General features: G+C 37.7%; 1 protein-coding gene across 4 annotated transcripts in view; it reads right to left on the bottom strand.

The window, feature by feature from the left end:
• The window catches only part of WARS2 (tryptophanyl tRNA synthetase 2, mitochondrial), a 121,485-nt gene that overhangs the window by 39,092 nt on the left and 60,151 nt on the right, over nucleotides 1-22,242 (bottom strand). For 3 of the 4 annotated variants that reach the window (XR_004058878.1, XM_030936576.1, XM_030936578.1), the window contains exon 2: nucleotides 14,445-14,702. Coding sequence is in view for 3 of the 4 variants with exons in the window: in XM_030936576.1 (XP_030792436.1) it covers nucleotides 14,445-14,702 (258 nt within the window). In the remaining variant the exon portion in view is untranslated. Of the gene's footprint in view, nucleotides 1-14,444; nucleotides 14,703-20,440; nucleotides 20,711-22,242 lie in introns of those variants that run through there. The other variant, XM_030936577.1, reaches the window with a different exon arrangement.

Here is a 22,242-nt window from a genome sequence, read left to right as displayed (position 1 = left end):
ATTCAAGATACTAGCCAAAATTATTAGCCATATTACAAAATAGGTAATTCATTCTTAAGAAAAAAGGCAGTCAATGGAGACCAAACATGAGATGTTCCAGGTGTATTTAATGACCAAAAATTTTGAAGTGATTATTACAACTATGCTTAAAGATACAAATGAAAATATTCCTGAAATGAATAAGCAGAAAATCTCAGCAGATAAATTTTTAAACCAATAATAAAGAGCAAATAAACATACTAGAATAAAAACATATAATATCTGAAATAATATCATTATAAAGTCTTAAACACAGATTGGGAGGACAGAAAAGTCACTGAATGAAAAGACAGATCAGTAGAAATTGACCCACTTAAGGAAGATAGAGATAGAAGATTGAAAAAATAAAGGAACATAGTCTCATGAAACTACATATTTAGGATCGGGAAGTTGGATGCTACCTTCTTCCTTAGGGAGAAACTAATTCCTCATAGTTATTTTTACAGCATTAAAGTATTCACAGGTTATTGCTCTGTTTGTAAGTACAGAAATGGTAGCAGGGAATCAAAAGAGCAGCAACATGACTGATCTAACAGATTCTATTAGTTAATGGAATCTAGTAGCCAACTGAGTGAGCAGGTTAACAAAACACTTTCACCTGCTCTATGAGACTCTGACTCTGGATCAACAACCTAGGTCTGTATTTACCAGATAAAACAGTATGTGTTAACAACACTGCTAGGCAACATCGCTTATGATAAAAATAATCCCCAGCTGGTAAAGTACATCTAGGCTTAGAGAACTATAAATACCCAAGAGAAAGTCTTAGTTTAGGCTTTCCTGAGTAGAGTGACTGTGGTAACTGGTACATCTCTTTCAGTGACCACAAAGCCTATACATGAAATGTAAAAATAGATATTGGCTCTTGTGGAAAAATGAAGCTTCTTTGGTAAGGGAGATCGTACCACCCACTAATGTAGATCTCATCTCCTTGCATTTGAGCTGGAGAAAAAATAGTTCCTAGACCTATGTGTATACCTGGAGACAAGATACCTCCTGGAGCTAGCTGCATACTGCTGCAGGGACTGCTCTAGTAAGGACTCTTGTTTAGAGAAGCTACCTTGCTGGCAAGCTAAGGTTCTTGTTCTATGCCCTTTTAAGTAGACCAGTACCAAACATAACCTATGGTAGTCTCCTGATTCTGAATATTTACTTGAACTTACAAAGATAGCGTGGTGGCCACTGGAGATGAGCAATTAAAACAGTGGTTTCCAAAATGAGATTTCTGATTCTCAGAAGCTGTGTGAGACTGTCTCCTGAAGCACAGCAAATTTTTTTTTTTTTTAAAAAAAGGACTTTTACTTATATTCATTTTTAATCCCATCTTTTAAATTTTTGCTTTATAGAAAAGTTATATGATTGATATGGTTTGGCTCTGTCCCCATATAATCTCAACTTGAATTGTATCTCCCAGAATTCCCATGTGCTGTGGGAGGGACCCAAAGGGAGGTAACTGAATCATGGGGACCGGTGTTTCCCGTGCTATTCTCATGATCGTGAATAAGTCTCACAAGATCTGATGGGTTTATCAGAGGTTTCCACTTTCGCTTCCTCCTCATTTTTCTCTTGCCACCTCCATGTAAGAAGTGCCTTCTGCCTCCTGCCATGATTCTGAGGCTTCCCCAGCCATGTGGAACTTTAAGTCCAAGTAAACCTCTTTTCTTCCCAGTCTCAGGTATGTCTTTATCAGCATCCTGAGAACAGACTAATACAGTAAATTGGTACCAGTAGAGTGGGGCATTGTTGAAAAGATACCTGAAAATGTGGAAGTGACTTTGGAACTGGGTAACAGGCAGAGATTGGAACAGTTTGGAGGGCTCAGAAGAAGACAGGAAGATGAGGGAGAGTTTGAAACTTCCTGGAGACTTGTTGAATGGCTTTGCCCAAAATGCTGATAGTGATATGGACAGTAATGTCCAGACTGAGGTGGTCTCAGATGGAGATGAGGAACTTGTTGGGACCTGGAGCAAAGGTGACTTGTTATGTTTTAGCAAAGAGACTGGCAGCATTTTGCACCTGCCCTAGAGATTTGTGGAACTTTGAACTTGAGAAAGATGATTTAGGATATCTGGCAGAAGAAATTTCTAAGCAACAAAGCATTCAAAAAGTGACTTGGGTACTGTTAAAGGCATCCAGTTTTATAAGGGAAGCAGAGCATAAAAGTTTGGAAAATTTGCAGCCTGACTATGTGATAGAAAAGAAAAACGTATTTTCTGGGGAGAAATTTAAGCCCGCTGCAGAAATGTGCATAAGTAGCAAGGAGCCTAATGTTAATCCTCAAGACTGTGGGGAAAATGTCTCCAGGCCATGTCAGAGACCTTCATGGCAGCCCCTCCCATCACAAGTCCAGAGGCCCAGGAGGAAAAAGTGGTTTTGTGGGCCAGGCTCAGGGTACTGGTGCTGTGTGCAGCCTAGGGACTTGGCACCCTGTGTCCCAGCCATTCCAGCTGTGGCTGAAAGGGGCCAAGATAGAGCTCTGGCAGTGGCTTTAGAGGCTGGAAGCCCAAGCCTTGGCAGCTTCCATGTGTGTTGAGCCTGCAGGTGCACAGAAGTCAAGAACTGAGGTTTGGGAACCTCCACTTAGATTTCAGAAAATGTATGGAAATGCCTTGGATGCCCAGGCAAAAGTTTGCTGCAGGGGCGAGGCCCTTATGGAGAACCTCTGCTAGGGTACTGTGGAAAGGAAATGTGGGGTTGGAGCCCCCACACAGAGTACCTACTGGGGCACTGCCTAGTGGAGCTGTGAGAAGAGGGCCATCATCCTCCAGACCCCAGAATGGTAGATCCACTGACAGCTTGCACTGTGAGCCTAGAAAAGCCACAGACACTCAATGCCAGCCTGTGAAAGCAGCCAGGAGGGAGGCTGTACCTTGCAAAGTCACAGGAGTGGAGCTGCTCAAGACCATGGGAACCCACCTCTTGCATCAGTGTGACCTGGGTGTGAGACCTGGAGTCAAAGGAGATCATTTTGGAGCTTTAAGATTTGACCATCCCGCTGGATTTCGGACTTGCATGAGCCCTGTAACCCCTTTGTTTTGGCCAATTTCTCCCATTTGGAATGGCTGTATTTACCCAGGACTTGTATCTCCATTGTATCTAGGAAGTAACTAGCTTGCTTTTGATTTTACAGGCTTATAGGCAGAAGGCACTTGCCTTGTCTCAGATGAGACTTTGGACTGGGGATTTTGGGTCAATGCTGAAATGAGTTAAGACTTTGGGGGACTGTTGGGAAGGCATGATTGGTTTTGAAATGTGAGGACATGAGATTTGGAGGGGCCAGGGTCGGAATGATATGGTTTGGCTATGTCCCCACATAATCTCAACTTGAATTATATCTCCCAGAATTCCCACATGTTGTGGGAGGGACCCAGGGGAAGGTAATTGAATCGTGAGGGCCAGTCTTTCCCATGCTATTGATAGTGAATAAGTCTCACCAGATCTGATAGGTTTATCAGGGGTTTCCACTTTTGCTTCTTCCTCATTTTTCTCTTGCCGCTGGCGTGTAAGAAGTGCCTTTAACCTCCCGCCATGATTCTGAGGCCTCCCCATGTAAAACTGTAAGTTCAATTAAAACTCTTTTTCTTCCCAGTCTCAGGTATGTCTTTATCAGCAGCATGAAAACAGACTAATACAATGATGTACAGTATATACCTATCTTAAGGGAAAGTCTCAAAATTTTTTTACTGATAGTCATAAACAATAAAAAGTTTGAAATTCACTGAATCAGAAAATAGAAAGTATTTTCAAGCACAAATAGAACATTTGTAAAAATTCACCATTTGCTAAATTCAAGCTTTAAAAATACAAGAGATCTGAAAGCATTGAGACTATATTCTTTGATTAATATGTAATGAAATTAGAAATCAATTTTTTAAAAAAGTTAAGTTAAAAAAAAGAGCCCTGTACTTGGAAATTTAAACACATACGTCTAAATAAATGATAGATCAAATAAGAAATAATGGTGAAAATTGGAAATTATTTAGAACTGATTTATAGTGAAAATACTATAACATATCACAACTTTGTCGATGCTGATAAAACAGAACTTAGAAGGAAATTTATACTGCACTATTAAATGTTTATATTAGAAAGAAGAATGGCTGAAAATTAATGAGGTCCACTCAAGAAGTTAGTAAAAGCACAACCACATAATTTCAAACAAAATAAAATGGAGGAGGGGATGAAACTAACGAAATAAAAAACAAAGGAGGCAGGCGGATCACTTGAGTTTGAGATTAGCCTGGCCAACATGGCGAAACTCCATCTCTACTAAATAAGAATACAAAAATTAGCTGGCATGGTGGTGGGTGCCGGTAATCCCAGCTACTTGGGAGGCTGAGGCACAAGAATAGCTTGAACCCAGAAGGCAGAGGTTGCAGTGAGCTGAGATCATGCCACTGCACTCCAGCTTGGGTAACAGTGTGAGACTCTGTCCCCCCCAAAAAAAAAAAAAAAAAAAGGAAATAAATAAAAAACAAAGATAGAATAAGAGCCTCACAAAATCAAAAGTATATCCTCTAAATGATTAACAGAGTAGTCTAACAAAATTCATCAAGAGGAAACAAAGGAACAAAGGTATTTCAAGGAAAACAACCCACAGAAGGTATTGGTTATAAACATTTCAGCTTTCCAGCATAAATTAGAACTTTAGAAAACATATATCCATCATTATGCATTAGACAGCTTCCAATATGTCAAGACATTCCTGATGAGAGCCGTGGTATTAACCAATGTGATTTTTAATAATATTGTAAATAAAATGTGACAGAATTTGTAAGATCTACATAGCTCAGTCTTAAATGTGAAAAGCAAAACTTACCACATTCCAGAGATAATATAAAAGAACAGCTTTACCACACTTCCTTGCCGAGGAAAGTTCCTGTTGGTGGTAATGTAAGTTAGAATACCATTTTGGAGAACAAGCGGGCATCATCCACTGAGGCTGATGATGTATATATCATACATCCTCCTGAATATACTCTTAGGCATATATTAATACAACTAAAGAAAGTCTTTCACATGTGCACAAAAGGCAGACAAAAGTATGCCCTCTGTAGTACTGTTTGCAGTAACAAAAAGCTGGAAAGAAAATCCAAATATCCTTTGTCAGGAAAATGGATAAACTGTGAAGGAAGCAGACAATGGAATACTATACAGCAGTCAAACTAAATAAATCCCAAGCATGTAACACTGTACACAAAAAATAGATGCAAGAGGATATGGGCAGCATGATGCCATTCACATAGTTTTAAAACATGCAAAACAAATAATATAGATTGTTAATGGCTATATTATATGCAACAAATAGAAACACATTTGTGGGAATCATGAGTATCAAATCAATATAATAGTGGTTACCTCTGGGAAGGCACAGAGGAAAACGGCATTAGAGCTAAGAAGAAAAGTTTCTATTATACTGGTAATGTTTAATGTGTAAAAAACAAAAACCACATGAAACAAGTATGCCAAAAGGTAAGCAATTCAAAAGGCAGCCATTCATCTTCATACTTTTATGAATGTTTGAAATATTTCTTAAAAAGTCCTCAAAAAACCTTAGACAACAAACTCTTCTGGAAATACTTTATTATTGAAGATAAAAAGAGGCATGTCATTAACTTTATCTCCATCTTCTAATCCCACTCTACCCTTATATAAATCCTTCTCAGTATCAAGGAGCCTAGGGTGGGAGCATTGTGTATAGTGGAGGAGGGTGATAGAAAGTTAACATTTGCTAGACAAAATATATTATCTTATTTAAATTGCTATTATAGACATTAAAAATGGGGTTCAGAGAGCTTGGGCCACTTGCTCATAGTCTCACAACCAAAAAGAAGTGACAGTAAGATTCAAGCCGAGTATATCTGGCTTCAAAGCCTGTATTTTTTTTTTCACTACTGTTTTGACAGCAAGAAAATAACTCTTCTTGAAGGTATAATTAACCTATCACCTGTTCCTATGTCCAGCATAGAAGTAACACAAGTACTGCAACTTGTTCATCATGTCACAGAGGAGTATAGATCCAGGCAAGGAAGTAGTATTATTGGAAACTGTGGAGAAGGAAATACATGCAGAGTCTGATTATATAATAGTTTTCCAAACTTATTATTTATACCATGGGCCATTTAGATTCTTATCTCCCCCTAGGAACTTTGGAGGTGATGCCAGTTTTACAAATATATTCTCCAAGTCTACTAATCTATGCAGACATTTGCTCCCTTTCCACTGTGAGCTGAAAGAGCACCTGATGTTGGCAGCAAACAACTTTGAGAGTTTAACAAATATAAATACACTCAAATATGTTTCCTAAATTACCAGAATAAAGGGAAGCACTAGACTCTCTGTCCAGTTTAAGGCCTTGGTTTTATACCTCTAAGACAAGGGACAATTGGTGAGGTATAACTTTTATTTATGTACAGTAAGCCAAGATTTATGTAGTCAGTTACTTTGGCCATCATTCAGAAACCAATTCCTCTATCGTCTCTCTTCTTTTATCATTATTGATTTTTATTTCCTGGGAAACAACATAACTCTAATTAGAGAATGAGCCCACATTCCAGAGATGCAAATCCCCCTCTCCTCCCTCACTTTTCCTTCGTCTCTTTGGACCCTCATAACACAATTATTTGGTGGCCCCAACTGTCCTTTTCTCCTTGCCTTGGCAGAAATCCAGTGCCTAGAGCTAGGTCCTCCACTTTTTATCTTTCATCTGCAGAGTAACAGTGAAAGATGTAGAGGCCTGTACCCCAGACAGCTGTAGGACTCAGATTGGATCTGCACTCAGGCCTGCTGGTTTGCTAGAAATAAAAGACCATTGACTCTGGCGTGGGGATGGAAACCTCTGCCAAACACACACATAGGCATGATCCCCTTCCCACGACGTGTCTCTCTCTCTCACTCTCTGTCACACACACACACAAACACACACACACACACACACACACACACACCTTTGAGCGGAGAGGGTCTATAAATTCCACACATATGGTGAACATATTTTAGGGGAAGCACATGACTAGAGGCCAGTGGGAGAGAAAGAAAAAGAAAATAATGAGAAAAATCTTTCAGTAAGTCTGAATTGTTCCAGTCAGACTGCTGAGAAAGAATGCAAAGGACTAGAGATGAAAATTACTGGTAAAAGTCAACATTGTAACATAGCTAAATCCTTTCCCTATTTCAAGCCATTATTAGAACTTTTTCTGATGTTCAACAATAGCACACAGAAAAATAGCCTTTATAATTTAGCTGTAAGTAATTGGCTTAACACAATGAATATAGCTGAAGAAAGCACATCATAAAATAATATTTTTCTCTAACTCATAATTTCAAAAATTCTTAATTTTACTTGTAAATAATTGTGTGATGGGGTGGTGGGTATAACTAATGTAACTGGAATTGGCTCCCAAAACATTAAATAAAATTGTTTTCTAAATTCTTATCCTTTCTGTTACATATTTAATGATCAGTTAAATGCTTAAGTACACTATAAACCTACCAGTATAAAGGACTAGCAAAAAGCCTTTTAAAAATGTAGATAAATAATATCTAATCTATCTGTTTTGTAAGTTAAGGACTGATTTATCAAATCTTCTCAAAATTAAACCAGAAGAAAGTATTTTGGCTTCAGCTTTAAAGGGTCATTGGTAGAAGTTAATCAGATCATCCAAACACAAAATAAACTGATAATAAAAGGTCTGCAAAACTTAGTGGTGTAGTAGAAGAAACACTGGTCTAGTGTACTCTGGGGCTTCATTTTTTAAGGGATTTCTAGCTAAGCTGGGTTTAGATTTTTACCTGAGGGCAGGAGAGAGATGCTGATGTATTTTTAGTAGAAAGGTGACTATGGCTGCCTTGTGGGGAATGAACTGCCAAACCATAAGGCTAGGGCAGGAGCGAAAGGGTAATTTAATTGTTCAGGTAAGAAATAATGAGATCCTTGAGGTCAGCTCCAACTCCCCACTTCCCCTCTACCAGCATCTCCAGAGGCACAGACATGAGGGCTGGAGGACGGTGCGTAGGCAGGGGGCAGAACAAGATTCCCGCCTCATAAGTACATCTTCCATAAGTAGTGCTTTAGGGGAAAACTGTAAAAGCCCTGGCTTTGCCACCTACAAGCTGGGTGACCTTAGGCAGTTAATGAGAAAGTTCTATATGCTGAGTATTTACTAAGTACCAGATACTGCTCAAAGATCATTTTAAGTACATTTGTAATTTACTTAATCTCTTCATGCCTTAATTTATTCATTAGTGAAAGATAACAGTAATATCTAATTCCTGTGACTATTTTGATGATTAAGAGAGAAGTCATATACATGAAATGGCTTGGTAAACTAACACATTGTGGTTTTCTTTTTTGAGACAAGTTCTTGCTCTGTCGTCCAGGCTGGAGGGCAGTGGCGTGATCTCTGCTTACTTCCACCTCTGCCTCCTGGGTTCATGCAATTCTCCTGCCTCAGCCTCCCTCCCGAGTAGCTGGGACCACAGGCATGCAATGCCACGCCTGGCTAATTTTTGTATTTTTTGTAGACACATGGTTTCTCCTTGTTACACCTAGGCTGATCTGGAGCTCCTGACCTCAAGTGATCTACCTGCCTCAGCCTCCCAAAGTGCTGGTATTACAGGTGTGAGCCACCATGCCCAGCCAGCCTTACACATTTAAAAATAGTTTTCTGGCCAGGCACAGTGGCTCACACCTGTACTCCCAGCACTTTGGGAGGCTGTGACAAGAGGACTGCTTGAGGAGCCCAGGAGTTTGGGGCTGCAGTGAGCTATCACTCCACCACTGCATTCCAACCTGGGTGACAGAGTGAGACCCTGTCATAAATAAATAAATTAGTCTCCTAATAAGCATGTTTTTTAAAAATAGATCTGAAAATATGATTACCTTCTTTTCAGCATCCCCTCTATGGAGGACTACACAGATTGATCACCTCACACTTGTTAGAATGACTATTATTAAAAAGATAACAAGCCAGGTGTGGTGGCTCATGCCTGTAATCCCAGTGCTTTGGGAGACTAAGGTGGGCAGATCACTTGAGGTCAGGAGTTCGAGACCAGCCTGGCCAACATGGTGAAACCCTGTCTCTAGTAAAAATACAAAAATTAGCCGAGCTTGGTGGCAGGCGCCTGTAATCCCAACTATTTGGGAGGCTGAGGCAGGAGAATTGCTTGAACCCAGGAGGCAGAGGTTGCAGTGGGCCGAGATCGTGCCACTGACAAAACGAGATTCTGTCTCAAACAAACAAACAAAAAACAAGATGACAAGTGTTGGCAAAGATGTGGTGAAAAGTGAACCCATGCACACTGTTGGTGAGAAAGTTAGTATAGCCATTATGGAAAACAGTATGGTGGTTCCTCAAAAAAATTAAAAACAGAACTACCATATAAATCAGCAATCCCTCTAATGGGTATATATACAAAGGAAAGAAAATCAGTATGTCAAAGAGACATCTGTACTCTCATGTTTATTGCAGCACTATTCATAATAGCCAAAATATGGAATCAACCTAAGTGTCCATCAACAGATGAACCAAAAAAGAAAATACAGTATATACACACAATGGAATACTATTCAGCCTTAAAAAAGGAAATCCTGTCAGTTATGACAACATGGATGAACCCAGAGGGCATTTTGTTAAGTGAAATAAGCCAGGCACAGAAAGACAAACACTGCATAAGCTCACTTATATGTGAAATCTAAAAAAATCGAGCTCATAGAAGCAGAGTAGAATGGGGCAAGAGGAAATGGGAAGATGTTGGTCAAAGGACACAAACTTTCAGTTAGACAAGAGGAATAAGTTCAAGAGATCTCTGGTACAACATGGTGACCATAGTTAATAATAATGTATCGTATATCTGAAAATCACTTAAAGATAGGTATGTGAGGTAATAGATATGTTATATAGCTTGATTTAGTCATTTGCCAATGTATACACCTTTCAAAGCATCATGTTGTACACCATAAATATATGCAATTTTTATTTGTCAATTTAAAATAAAGAAAAAAGAAAAAATTCTTCCTAGCATTGCCTGTTAAAAAAGAAGAAAATGAAAAAGAAAAAAAGACAGTTATTGCTTATTGACTTTTGTATTACAAAACCTAAGTCATTGCCATGATGATTTTTCACCTACCAGAACTCTGTAAATAATGGGGTTATGTGGCTAAGATAATAACTGTTTCCAGAAGACTAGTTTATTCACTTATACTTCTACCTGAAAATGGTTCTAAGAAGCAAAAGCCAATACATGCCTTCATGGCTGTAAGATAAGGCATGAGGAGGGCCTTTCCATCAGCATCCATGAACAAACTGAAGCATTATGGCCATTCTAATGGAGCTGATGTCTAATGTTCATTTCTAGGTAATCCATGGGCAGTAGATAAGCACAGCTTCTACTCAAATTAATGAAAATGGTGATGAGCAACTATGTGGGACAGTAGTTTATAGTCACTAACCATCAGCTAACACAGATTAGTGTAAAGAGAAAGCAACTAAAAAACTAAGATTTTTAAGTTCAAAAGAATTAACTTTATAGAAAACAAAAGAAAACTTGATCAATACATCAAAGGTGAGAAAAAAAGTAGAAGCATAAAAAATCTAAGTTTTAATTATTTTTAAGCACAGGACTAACTTTACAGGAAATAAAGTTTGATGAACAAATTAAAAGGCATAAAGAAAAGAGACTTAAGATCCATAATCAAATGTAATATGTGAACCTTGGTAGATCTTCACTCAAACAAGCCTACTATAAAATACATTTTTGGGAGAGTCAGGGTAATATGGGTTTTAGATGATAATATGGAATGATCATTGTTAGGTGTCATTACAGTATTATGGTTATGTAAGAAAATTTCCTGAATTTATAGTGGCAGGCTAAAATATTTAGGAATTGGAATGCCATGATGTGCAGTATCTGCTTTGAAATACTTCAACAAAGAAAATAACATTGAGTAGGCACAGTGGCTCATTCCTATAATCCCAACACTTTGGAAGGCCAAGTTGGGAGGATCACTTGAGCCCAGGAGTTTGATAGCAGCCTGGGCAATGTTGTGAGACCCATCTCTCAAAAAAAAAAAAAAAAGCCAGGTGTGATGGAATACACCTGAAGTCCCAGCTATTACTCAGAAGGCTAATGTAGGAGGATGTTGAGCCCAGGAGTTTGAAGCTGCAGTGAGCTATGATCACACCACTGCACTCCAGGCTGGGCAAAAGAGCAAGACCCTATCTCTATTTCAAAAAAGAAAAAAAAAAAAAAAGAAAAGTAACATCAGTAAGATAAATAACAAAATGTTAACAAGTGATGGGGTACAGTATACTATTCTCTCTATTGCTATAAATTTTTAAAAACATTTTTAAATTAAATTACATTTTTTTAAAAAGGGGGAAAGAAAGCCTGATAAAATATCCCATCCATCCATCCATCCATCCATTCATAGAGTTGTAATAAGGTTGGTTGCCTGAGTCAAAGAATGAAATGGCTAAGAACCAAGTTTATCTTAGGTTACAAAGACACCTGAGGAAATTTTTCATATTGCCTTTGTGAGACAAATTGTATAATGTAGGCAAGATGAGTGCCTCCCTTAAATTTTGCTGGCAAACTATCAAAATTCTCCACAATGGAGCTGAAGTGAGGTATGGCAAAGAGATGAATTATTAAACAGCTTTACAACTGCATTAAAGCTATGAGGAGAAGACAGGCACACACCAGTCAACTCTGCCCCTTCCACTCTCTGACCGAGACCCAATGAGCTCATTAGGTTCCATTTTAAGGGAAGGTGAATTTTGTCCCTCCTTTATGGGGAATTCTTTACAAAGTCTCCCATATAGTGGGTTACTTTTTCAATTGCTATTTAGAACAACAAAGTACCACATGGAAGAAAATATCTCAATTATTGCAAATTTTAGATGCTTATGAAGGTCACTGCTAAAATCCTTTACAAAGTAGAAAAAAATTATAATATGGTAATCATTCCTGAGAGATTGAGTTCAAAGTGCAAGTATAGGATGTAGTTGTAAATAAGTCTTTAATATTAAAGATCATTTTAAAAAGCAATCTGGCAAGTGGTTACTTTGTGGAGATTAGACATTCATCCACAAGAAGTATGGAAATAGGTACTTGTGGCTAGGAATATGATTTTTAGAAATAGTATCTGATAAGATCAAAAGCCAGCTTGTATTAAAAACAGTTTAGATGAAGTGAAGATGATGTGCTTTGCAAAATGCATTAGGTGACTCAAAAAGTGGCTCTAATGATGAACAGCTCTCCAACTCTGGCAATGGATATGAAGCTTGAGGCACGTTCTTTTCAGAAAGAAGGTGAGAGTGCTTTTGAGACAGGATGACCAAGAAGGCGAGAGACCTTGGGACAGCTAGTTTGTAGAAGGAAAGACCTATACTGTAAGGACCTACAGAGTAAGATACAAATGGTACATAATAAATGTCTTTCCAAGTATTTGAAGAGCAGTTGTGTGGAAGCAGAGTTGATTTATTGTGTTTTTTACAGAGCAGAAATTAAATGAACGAATGGAAATTATATGGAGGTAGATATTCAGTCAATAAAAGCAAGTATTTTATAGTAACTGGATTTGTCCAACACTGAATTTGAAAAGTCATGTGCAAGTAAAGCCTTCCTGACCAACTATATAAGGAATGAAGTTGAGGTAAATTGCCTTTATGGTCCCTTTAATGATCAGATTCTATTACTTTATCAAATTATCTCCAAGCTGGCAACAAAGTTGATAACTGCATTTATGTTTTAAACATACAGTTGGCCCTCTGAATTTGTGTGTTCTGCATCCATGGACTCAACCAAACAGCAGATTGAAAATATTAGGAAAAAACAACAAATAAAAAATAACAGCACCACTATATATACACTATGGAATACTACACAGTCATAACAAGGAATGAAATCATGTCTTTTGCAGCAACATGGAGGACAACATGAAATAAAGGCCATTACCCTAAGTGAAATCATTCAGAAACAGAAAAACAAATACTGCATGTTCTCACTTATAAGTGGGAACTAAACAATAGGTACACATGGACATACAGAGAGACTCCAAAAGTAGGGAAGAGGATGTTGGTTGAAAAATCACCTATTGAGTACAATGTTCACTATTCGGGTGACAGGGACACTAAAAGCTCAGACTTCACCACTACATAACATATCCATGTGACAAAACTGCACATACACCCTCCTAATCTCTAAAAACTTAAAAGATTAATATATATATATGAAATTAGTGTGTATTTAGGCATCAAAAAATAACAATACCACAAGAGAAAAGTAATACAAATTAAAAAACAATACAGTATAACAACTATTTGCATAGCATTTATATTGTATTAGGTTATTACAAGTAATGTAGAGATGGTTTAAAGTATACGAGAGAATATGTGTAGGTTATATGCAAACATGATTCCATTGTATATAAGGAACTTGAGCATCTGCAGATTTTGGTAGCTTTGGTGGTCCTGGAACCAACACTCTTTGGATGCCAAGGGATCATTATACTCTTTTCATTTATCACATATTTTTTAACAGTCTGCTCTGTAAGAATCGTTACATTAAGTTTTATGTATAACAAACATATATAAAAATAATGATAGAAATGTACAAAGAAGGTTACATATATGCATGCATGTTAACATATACCATAGCATGTATAACATACCATTCCTTGGCTGGGCTTTGTCCTAAGGTTAAAGCAGATACATAATGAAGGCAAGATCTAGTTAGAATTTTTATCTTTTTCTAGCGTGTATCTTGAGTGCCTTGTCTCTAGACCAGACTACCTGCCTGTCCAAGAATAAACTGATTCATCCATAGCGAAGATATGTGTCAAATATTTTGGCTTTACTATGAAGGCTTTCTTGGCTTAGACCCAAGACACTGAAACTTTGTCTTCCAATTTCCCAATTTGTGCTATCAAATCTTCTCAAAAACTATTATACAAAGAATGAACAGTGGGAATTATCCAACAGACCTTCCAAATACAACATCTAATAAAGCAACATTGGAATTACATAAAACTATTGGTCACTAATTTCTATCCCTGATCACAAGGAGATTAGTCAACAACACAAAGTAATCAGTTTGAAAGCAACCCAGCATAGCAAAACAACACCAGGGCTAAAAGTACTCATGAAACACAACTCTTTGGTATATGAAGCATCATAAACTTACCAAATACAGTAGAGGAAAAGCTGAAAAATACTCTTACAATATAATGATAGTTAATGATATAAACACAAGTAAAACATTAAGCTGAAAAAAATCACATTTGAAAAAGTCACCTTCAAACACTTTTTAAAAATCACAAGCAGGGGCTGTGTGAACCATTCAACATTTTTTCCTCAAATAATCTGCAAATAAAAGTTTTCTCAGTTCTAATCTGAGAAGCTGACCTGAGATTGTTGGAAAAGGATGCTTTTTTCCGGGTTTATGCCGCAGGCAAGAAGAACAGCAGTCATGTCCAGGATGCTCTGCCGAAGGACAGCTGGGTCTTGGGGGACAGTAATGGAGTGTAGGTCAACAATGCTGTATAATACAGAGTCATATTCATCCTGTAACCTCACCCAGTTCTCAATGGCTCCCAGGTAATTGCCCAGGTGGAGGATTCCTGTAGGTTGAATGCCAGAAAATATTCGCTTCTTGCTGTCTTTCTGGAACAAAGGAAAACAAACATATTTGCTTTTGAGACAGAATCCCATGAATCCTATGCCCATGTTATCATAGCTATGGGAGCTAGTTATATTTTTGTAAACTACAATCTGACAGTCATCATCATCCCTTTATTTTGGGCCTACTCTGTAAATCACTATGCTAGGTGCTACTAGGGACAGAAAACAAAAACGATATTAAAAATGTTTTTGCACTCAAACATGTACAAATGTAAAGACACATAAGAAAAGATCTGCAGCCAGGCGTGGTGGCTCATGCCCGTAATCCCAACACTTTGCGAGGCCAAGGAGGGTGGATCACTTGAGGTCAGGAATTTGGAACCAGCCTGGCCAACATGGTGAAACCCTGTCTCTACTAAAAATACAAAAATTACCTGGGTGTGGTGGTGCGCCTATAATCCCAGCTACTTGGGAGGCTGAGGTGGGAGAATTTTGAACCTGGGAGGTGGAGGCTGCAGTGAACCAAGATCATGCCATAGCACTTTAGCCTAGGCAACAGAGCAAGACCCCGTCTCAAAAAATAAAAAATAAAAATAAAGAAAGAAAAAAAAGGAAAAGATCTGCATCCCCAAGAGAATGTGATCTAATAGGAGATAGACGATATTGTTTATGAAAAGACAAGTAAAGGTATAACGTGGTAACATGATCATGACCAGTTTGGAATGATACAGAATAGGGTTCAGAGAGGAATTCCCAAGAGGAAAAGGTAACTGAGGTTTGGTGGGCAATGAGGAGGCCTTCAGACATAGAATCAAATTTCACTGGAGATTAAAGGGGCCTCGAGAGTTTTTCATGTAATTTAATTTATTTTGTAGCTAAGGAAATGAAGGCCTTAGCATTAGCGCTAAAGGCTACTGCTATTGCCTTAAGATTTTTGTTTATATTGTTGATATTATAATTTAGTGTATGAGATCTTGGGCTAGAAATTAGAAAACATATATTCTATTTCTAATATTACTTCTTAATAAGGTTATTTAAATTTTCTATGCATTGGTTTCCTTTTACTTTTAATAAAATCATATTTAGGTTTTCAATTCTTCAAAAGGAAATTTTAATTCTATATGATTATTTAAATTATAAAAAACATTTGCACCCTGGTCATATTTTCCCTTTGGTTTGTACTTCCTAATGTTGAAGTTATAATACGAAAATGAAAAGAAAAAAAATGCAATACAAAGTAAAAAAAAATTGCTATTTTCTCCCTGAATCATTTTGTAATACATTCCATCATGAAAAACCAAAAATGAGTATGTATCAGTAATATGCTGTAACTAAAAGACCCTAAGAAAATAAAATGCATCATTATCATTTTTAACCACCACCAAAATAAAACAACAAAAGCAGCAATAATTTACTGAGCAACTACTATGTTGCAAGCATTTATGCCCAGTGTTTTACATATATTAATGCATTTAATCCTTATAATACCTAATATGGTAGGCATATTATTACCTCCAGTTTACAGATGAGAGACATGAGGCTCACAGATTTCACTAGCTTGCCCATGGTCACACAGCTAGTAAGTGGTGGAGTTGAAGTTTCAAGCCATGTATCACTGACTTCAAAGCCCATGTATGTTCTCTCTACTAGCTACTATGCTTTGCTTAGCTACCATCTATTAAGATGTTATCATATTCGTTGTATTAATTTTGCAATTTTTCAGTCAGTTTAAAAATTTGCAAAATAAAAAATTACGGGGAAAAAAAGACCATTATTATACAGGTATCTTAGTGAGCCAAGATTCTTTAGTGTATATATCTAGGAGCAGAATTGCTGAGTCATAAGGTATATATATGTATCTTCAGCTGTAGTACTTCAATGTGGTGAACTATTCCTAAGTATGTAACATTATGCACTTTCTACCAAGTTCCTGTTATTCCATATCCTCATCAACACTTGGTATTAGCAATCTTTTTATTTTTAGCTAATCCGATGGAAATGAGGTAGAATCTCATTATGGTTTACTTCTCTTTGATTATTAAAGAAGTTGGGGACTCTTTTTATGATTACTAGCTATTTTTACCTCCTCTTCTATGAAAAGCCTATTTAAATTATTTTGCCTGTTTTTCTCAGATTGGATTGTCTTTTATTGATTGAAGAATCTGTACATATTCTAGATGCTAATATTCTTCAATTACATGTAGAGCAAATATTGTCTTACTGTATGGCTGTCTTCTCTTTATCTTATCTTTTGATAAAGATAAGTACTTAATTTTATAAATCAAATACATAACTTCTGATAATAGATTATCATATCATAGAAGAAATCTTTCAATACCCTGCAGTTATGAAGGTGCACGCGTGTGTGTGTGTGTGTGTGTGTGGTGTGTGCATATGTGGCTATATACATATAGCTAGACACACACACATGCATATATATAATGTGTGTGTGTGTGTATGTGTGCGCTTTAAAGTTTTATCTTTACTCTTCACATTTAGGTTTGTATCCATCTGGAGTTTTTTGCATATGGTGTGAAGTAAGCATCTAATTTCTTCTTTTTTTCCTGTATGAATATCTGATTATTCTAGCACCATTTATTGAAAAGACTGTCTCTTCCCATTGCTTTGAAATGCCATTGCCATCATAAATCAAGGATCCCTGTAAGAAGAATCTGGTAAGGGTCTGGTCTTTCAATTCTGACTCATTAGTCTATCTGTCTGTAACTGTTTCAGTATCACATTGCTTTTTAAAAATACATCTTGGGACCTACTAAAGCAAGGCTTTCCACATTCTTTTTCTTCAAGAGTACTTTATTCATCCTTGGCCCTTTATATGTATCAATATATTTTAGAATCATCTTGTCAAGTCCCAAGAGGAAAAAAATAAAAAACCCTGTTCATTTTTTTCTTCTTTGGTTGGCTGACGTTGCTGACTGGGATCACATTGCATCTAAAGATTGTTTCGGGGAGAACTGACATCTTTATAATATTGAGTCCTCCAATCCAGGAAGCCACAAGCCATGTGAAGTCTTTTTTATACCTAATGCTAGCTTCTGAGAGCTAATCTACTTTTGATATGTGAGTGCCAAGGCTACTTAAATTTGGCACTACCTTTTCCCCAAGTATTCCAAATCCTACAAATAGAGTCTATTTTCCTCTCAACTCCTAAGATGGCAGCCCTAAAACAGAATGCTACATCATAGTTCCATGGTCCAGAATTGTGCTTGATCCAAGAACTCAAGAGGAGACCCAAATGATTTCTGGCTTTGAGGATATGAAAAATATCCTTCAGGTAATTGAGAACAAATATAATCTTACACTCAAAATCACAAACACACACATAAAAGGCTTTCAAGTGATGAAATCCCCAGATCATAATCTAGAAACAGTATTTTAAAAATAATTCCTACTTGAGAATTGAGACAGAGAGAGAAGTGAGCATAGAATGAGTACCTATTATTGAGGCTTCCTCCAGGACCTAGGGACCTTAACCAGCTCTGGATTCCTGATATGGGAATAAGCAAAGGAATTTTCAGTGCAGTAAGAAATGATTAATGGGCTTTAGGGACTGATTGATGAAGGGAGAAAGCAAAGCAGAAAAACAAACTCTGAAGTTAATAAATGGAAAGGAAAAAAATACCATCCTGAAACACTTGACCTAGGAAGATAAGGGACTGTTTATGGTAATGTAAAGGGTTATAAAGACTAAGAATTTTAAGCTGCAAAAAACAGGAATATTTTCACATATATTTCTCCATCTTCAAACTCAGAAATTATTCCCCAGGAGAAATGGAGAAAACAAATCTTTGAGAAAACTAGAAGAGAAAAGCACCAGAGAAGAGACTGTGGGAAAAAAGTATTGTGACCAGTGGGAATGGGCTAGAAATGGTCTAATACATCTTTTTCATTCTCTAGTTCCCTCTATACATTTGCGCAGAGGGAATGATATTATCAAGCAACGAGACCAACAAGAAGTGTTTTGTTCAATTTTCAAGGCACTATTAAAAAAATACAGCCTCTAAATGGGAACTGGATACCTGGTCTTAAAAATATACAGAGAGTGTCCTGCTATTCTGCAGTGAGTTTATGTTCCCGTCTGTTCCCTCTGCAAGAGTCAGCAGGCGGCCTGACGGCATGGCAGGGGAGACATGCCAGGTACCATGAAATCACGGGGTTGGAATGTGGAGTTTGGGTGGTGGGAGGATGGAGGTTCTGTGTTCAAAAGCACTAGAGTTAGAAAAGAATGAAAACGAAAGGAGCTTGGGCTTCCCATGGGTTTGGACAGGAGACGAACCACAAAGAAAACAGCTTCTAGCCTAGCCCACAGGCATTCATTCAAGGGGAAGCCTGGAGCATCAACCTACGATTCCATCACAGTAAGCAGAGGATTAAAAAAGAAGCACATTAGAAAGTAGGTCTTCATTTCATTTCAGGCATATTTCCTTGGTAAATGCCACTTCCAGCCTATACATTTATTGACTCATTTTTATAACAGAACCAGCAGTACCATATCCCTGGGGAGCTTCAGCTCTGGGATTTGATATATACCAGAAGAGACAGTGGGTATTCAAATCAAAGGCAGAGCATACTTATCATTTTGACAGACATAGCTGAAACTATTCCTGTTGTAAGGTACTGAGCACATCCAAAATGTGTAATTTCCTTAATTTTCTTACTGTACTCAAAAGCAATTGAAAAATCCCAAGTTATTAATTATGGCAAAAGAATTTTTGTGATTAGGAGAGCTTCTGTCTTTAATTTCAATTGAATAAGATACATCTAAAGAAGGCTACCTACTAGCTTTGAAACACTTTCAGCTTCAGTACAGTGGTGAGAAGACTTCAACTAAAGATTTCAAGACTCTTCTTATAAAGTCCTGCTTGTATCCAGCTGTAACACCAATTGTTCATTGATCACACTTGTTTTAACTACGGTCAAAGGTAAACCACAAACTTGGCTCAACAGCCACACTATGTCTTATTGGTTACATAAATGGCATTTTATCACAGATTATAATAAAAAAGTATTCAATAACATTACCCAGCTAATTGGGATGAAAATCTCTTTCTATAAGTCTATTTATTCTTCTAATTGTATATAAATTTAGAAATACTGTTTAAAGCTCTCACTCCTGAGCTCTGTGTTTCTCGATTCTATCATTTACATTGCCCTACTATTTCAATCCTAAGTTCCTGAAATTATCTTCAACATTTTCTTGAAAATGCCTCTACTGTCAATTAAGGATTGAAGAGCTGAAACAGAGAAGACCAGGCGTGACACTGGCTGGGAGGAGCCAGGTGCTCCCCTGAAGGTTTGGCAGTGCCTCAGCATTGTTCTGCTATAGTCAGCTCTTTCCTCCAGAAAGCACTGGAGAGTCCTGGTCTGTCAAGAAGTGCTCACTCAGCACCAAGAAAAATGGGTTCATTTCTGCTTAGAACTAAAACCAGATGCTCAGACCTGGGAATCAATAGAGTAAATATTAATTCAGTATAAGAGAAAGAAGGTCCTATATCACCTCCAAGTAAGAAAAAATATGTAGGCCAACAAGTAAAACGGAAGGAAAATTATTTTTTAAAAGAAAGAAAAAGGAGTGACTAATCAATTAGACTGTGAGCACCTAAAGGGCATAAATGATAAGCACTTAATATGTATTGTCAGTTCAGTAAAACAGTTTAAAAGAATCAACTTAATGCTTAAAAAATATTCCCCACAGGCTTATTTAAGCCATTTTCAAATTTCAAGAGTTACGCATCTATTTTCCTTACATGCACTGTACCTACCATCCTTCTGTCATATAATGGAGTGCTGTTGCAGAAGTATTTTCCTTCTCGTGATGAAATTTAGCTATCAGAAACATGCCCTGGCCCTTTCATGTACTTCATCTCATGTAGTGAAGGTAGGAATCATAGGCATCATTTTTTAGGGAAGGACACTGCAAAGTTAAATAACCTGCATAAAGTCACAGGCAGGTGAGTCAGATCTGGATCTGAGCTCTTGCCACTGGACTCCAAGTTCTACATTCCTTCCATCACATTGAACTGCATGCAATTTAGAACTTCTTGGCTTCAAGCTTCCCCCTCCCACCCAACCCCTCTCCCCAACACACTTCTCAGAAGGGGAAAGTGTACCATGGAGATGTTAATCAAAAGGCCAAGGGCACACAACTAGTGGCACAGCTGGGGCCAGAATTCAGAACTCCAGTGCCCTGCCCACCACACCACATAATGTTCTTCCCCAGATGCCATGTTTTGAACGTGTGACCCCCCTCAAAAATCAAATTGGAAAACCCCACTGTAGTAGTATTAAAAGGTGGGGCCTTTTAGGAAGTGGTTAAGTCATGAGGGTTCTGTCTCATGGATGGATTAATGCCCTTATAAAAGAAGCTTCAGGCTGGGCGTGGTGGCTCACATCTGCAATTCCAGCACTTTGGGAGGCCAAGGCGGGTGGATCACCTGAGGTCAGGAGTTCCAGACCAACCTGGCCAAAATGGTGAAACCCCATCTTTACCAAAAATACAAAAATTAGCCAAGTGTAGTGGCAGATGCCTGTAGTCCCAGCTGCTCGGGAAGCTGAGGCAGGAGAATCACTTGAACCCGGGAGGCAGAGGTTGCAGTGAGCTGAGATAGCACCATTGCTCTCCAGCCAGGGTGACAGAGCGCAACTCCATCTCTGAAAAAAAAAAAAAAGAAAGTTTTAGAGAAAGTATACACTGTTTTGTCCTTCCACCCTTTCCATGTAAGGACACAGCATTCCTCCTTGCTGGAGGATGCAGCAACAAGGTGCCATCTTGAAAGCAGAGAGCGGCCCTCACCACACACCAAAGCTGGTGCCTCGCTCTTGAGGCCTTCCTAGCCTCCAGAACTGTAAGAAATAAATATCTGTTCTACATAAATTACCCAGTCTGTAGTATTTTGTTATAGCAGTATGAGTGAACTAAGACACCAGGTTTTTAATTTTATACTGTTCTTTTCTCCTATAGCTATTTCTTTTGTACCTAAACATCTCTTTGGGCTATTTTCTTCAGGTCTTTTTTTCTGTCTCCCCAGCAGACAGAAATGATGAAATATAAAGTCACGAAGCTTTGGCTCCCAGGAAGGATTTCATCATCACCTCAGGGCAGTTAATCTATATTTAAATGCAAAGTTTATACATAAGTAAAGAATAAGGAGGCAAGTCCTTTTTTTCTTAGAAAGATGATTAAAACTAAATTAACAATTATCTAAACATGACATAAATAATTAGAAAATTAAGTGCAGTGCAAAATATTTTAATTCCTAATAACACTACTTGCTAAACCAAATCAGCAAGTGTCATATTCTTGCCGTAACATACTAACACAGCATATTTTTATCTTGAACAGGACGGTAAGTACAGGTAATAGATCAAGAAGCACTACAGTTTCAAAAGTATAAAAAATGATATAAAATGTTTTAAAAAGTTTTTCCTCATAATAATTTTTTTTTTTTTTTTTGAGACAGGGTGTCTCTCTGTTGCCCTGGCTGGAGTACTGTGGATGATCAGAGCTCACTGCAGCCTCAAACCCCTAGGCTCAAGCAGTTTGCCCACCCTCCCAAGTAGCTGG

This window comes from Rhinopithecus roxellana, chromosome 8 (assembly GCF_007565055.1).
Source record: "Rhinopithecus roxellana isolate Shanxi Qingling chromosome 8, ASM756505v1, whole genome shotgun sequence".
Classification (NCBI taxonomy): Eukaryota; Metazoa; Chordata; class Mammalia; order Primates; family Cercopithecidae; genus Rhinopithecus; species Rhinopithecus roxellana.
This window is presented reverse-complemented; position numbering and strand designations above follow the sequence as displayed.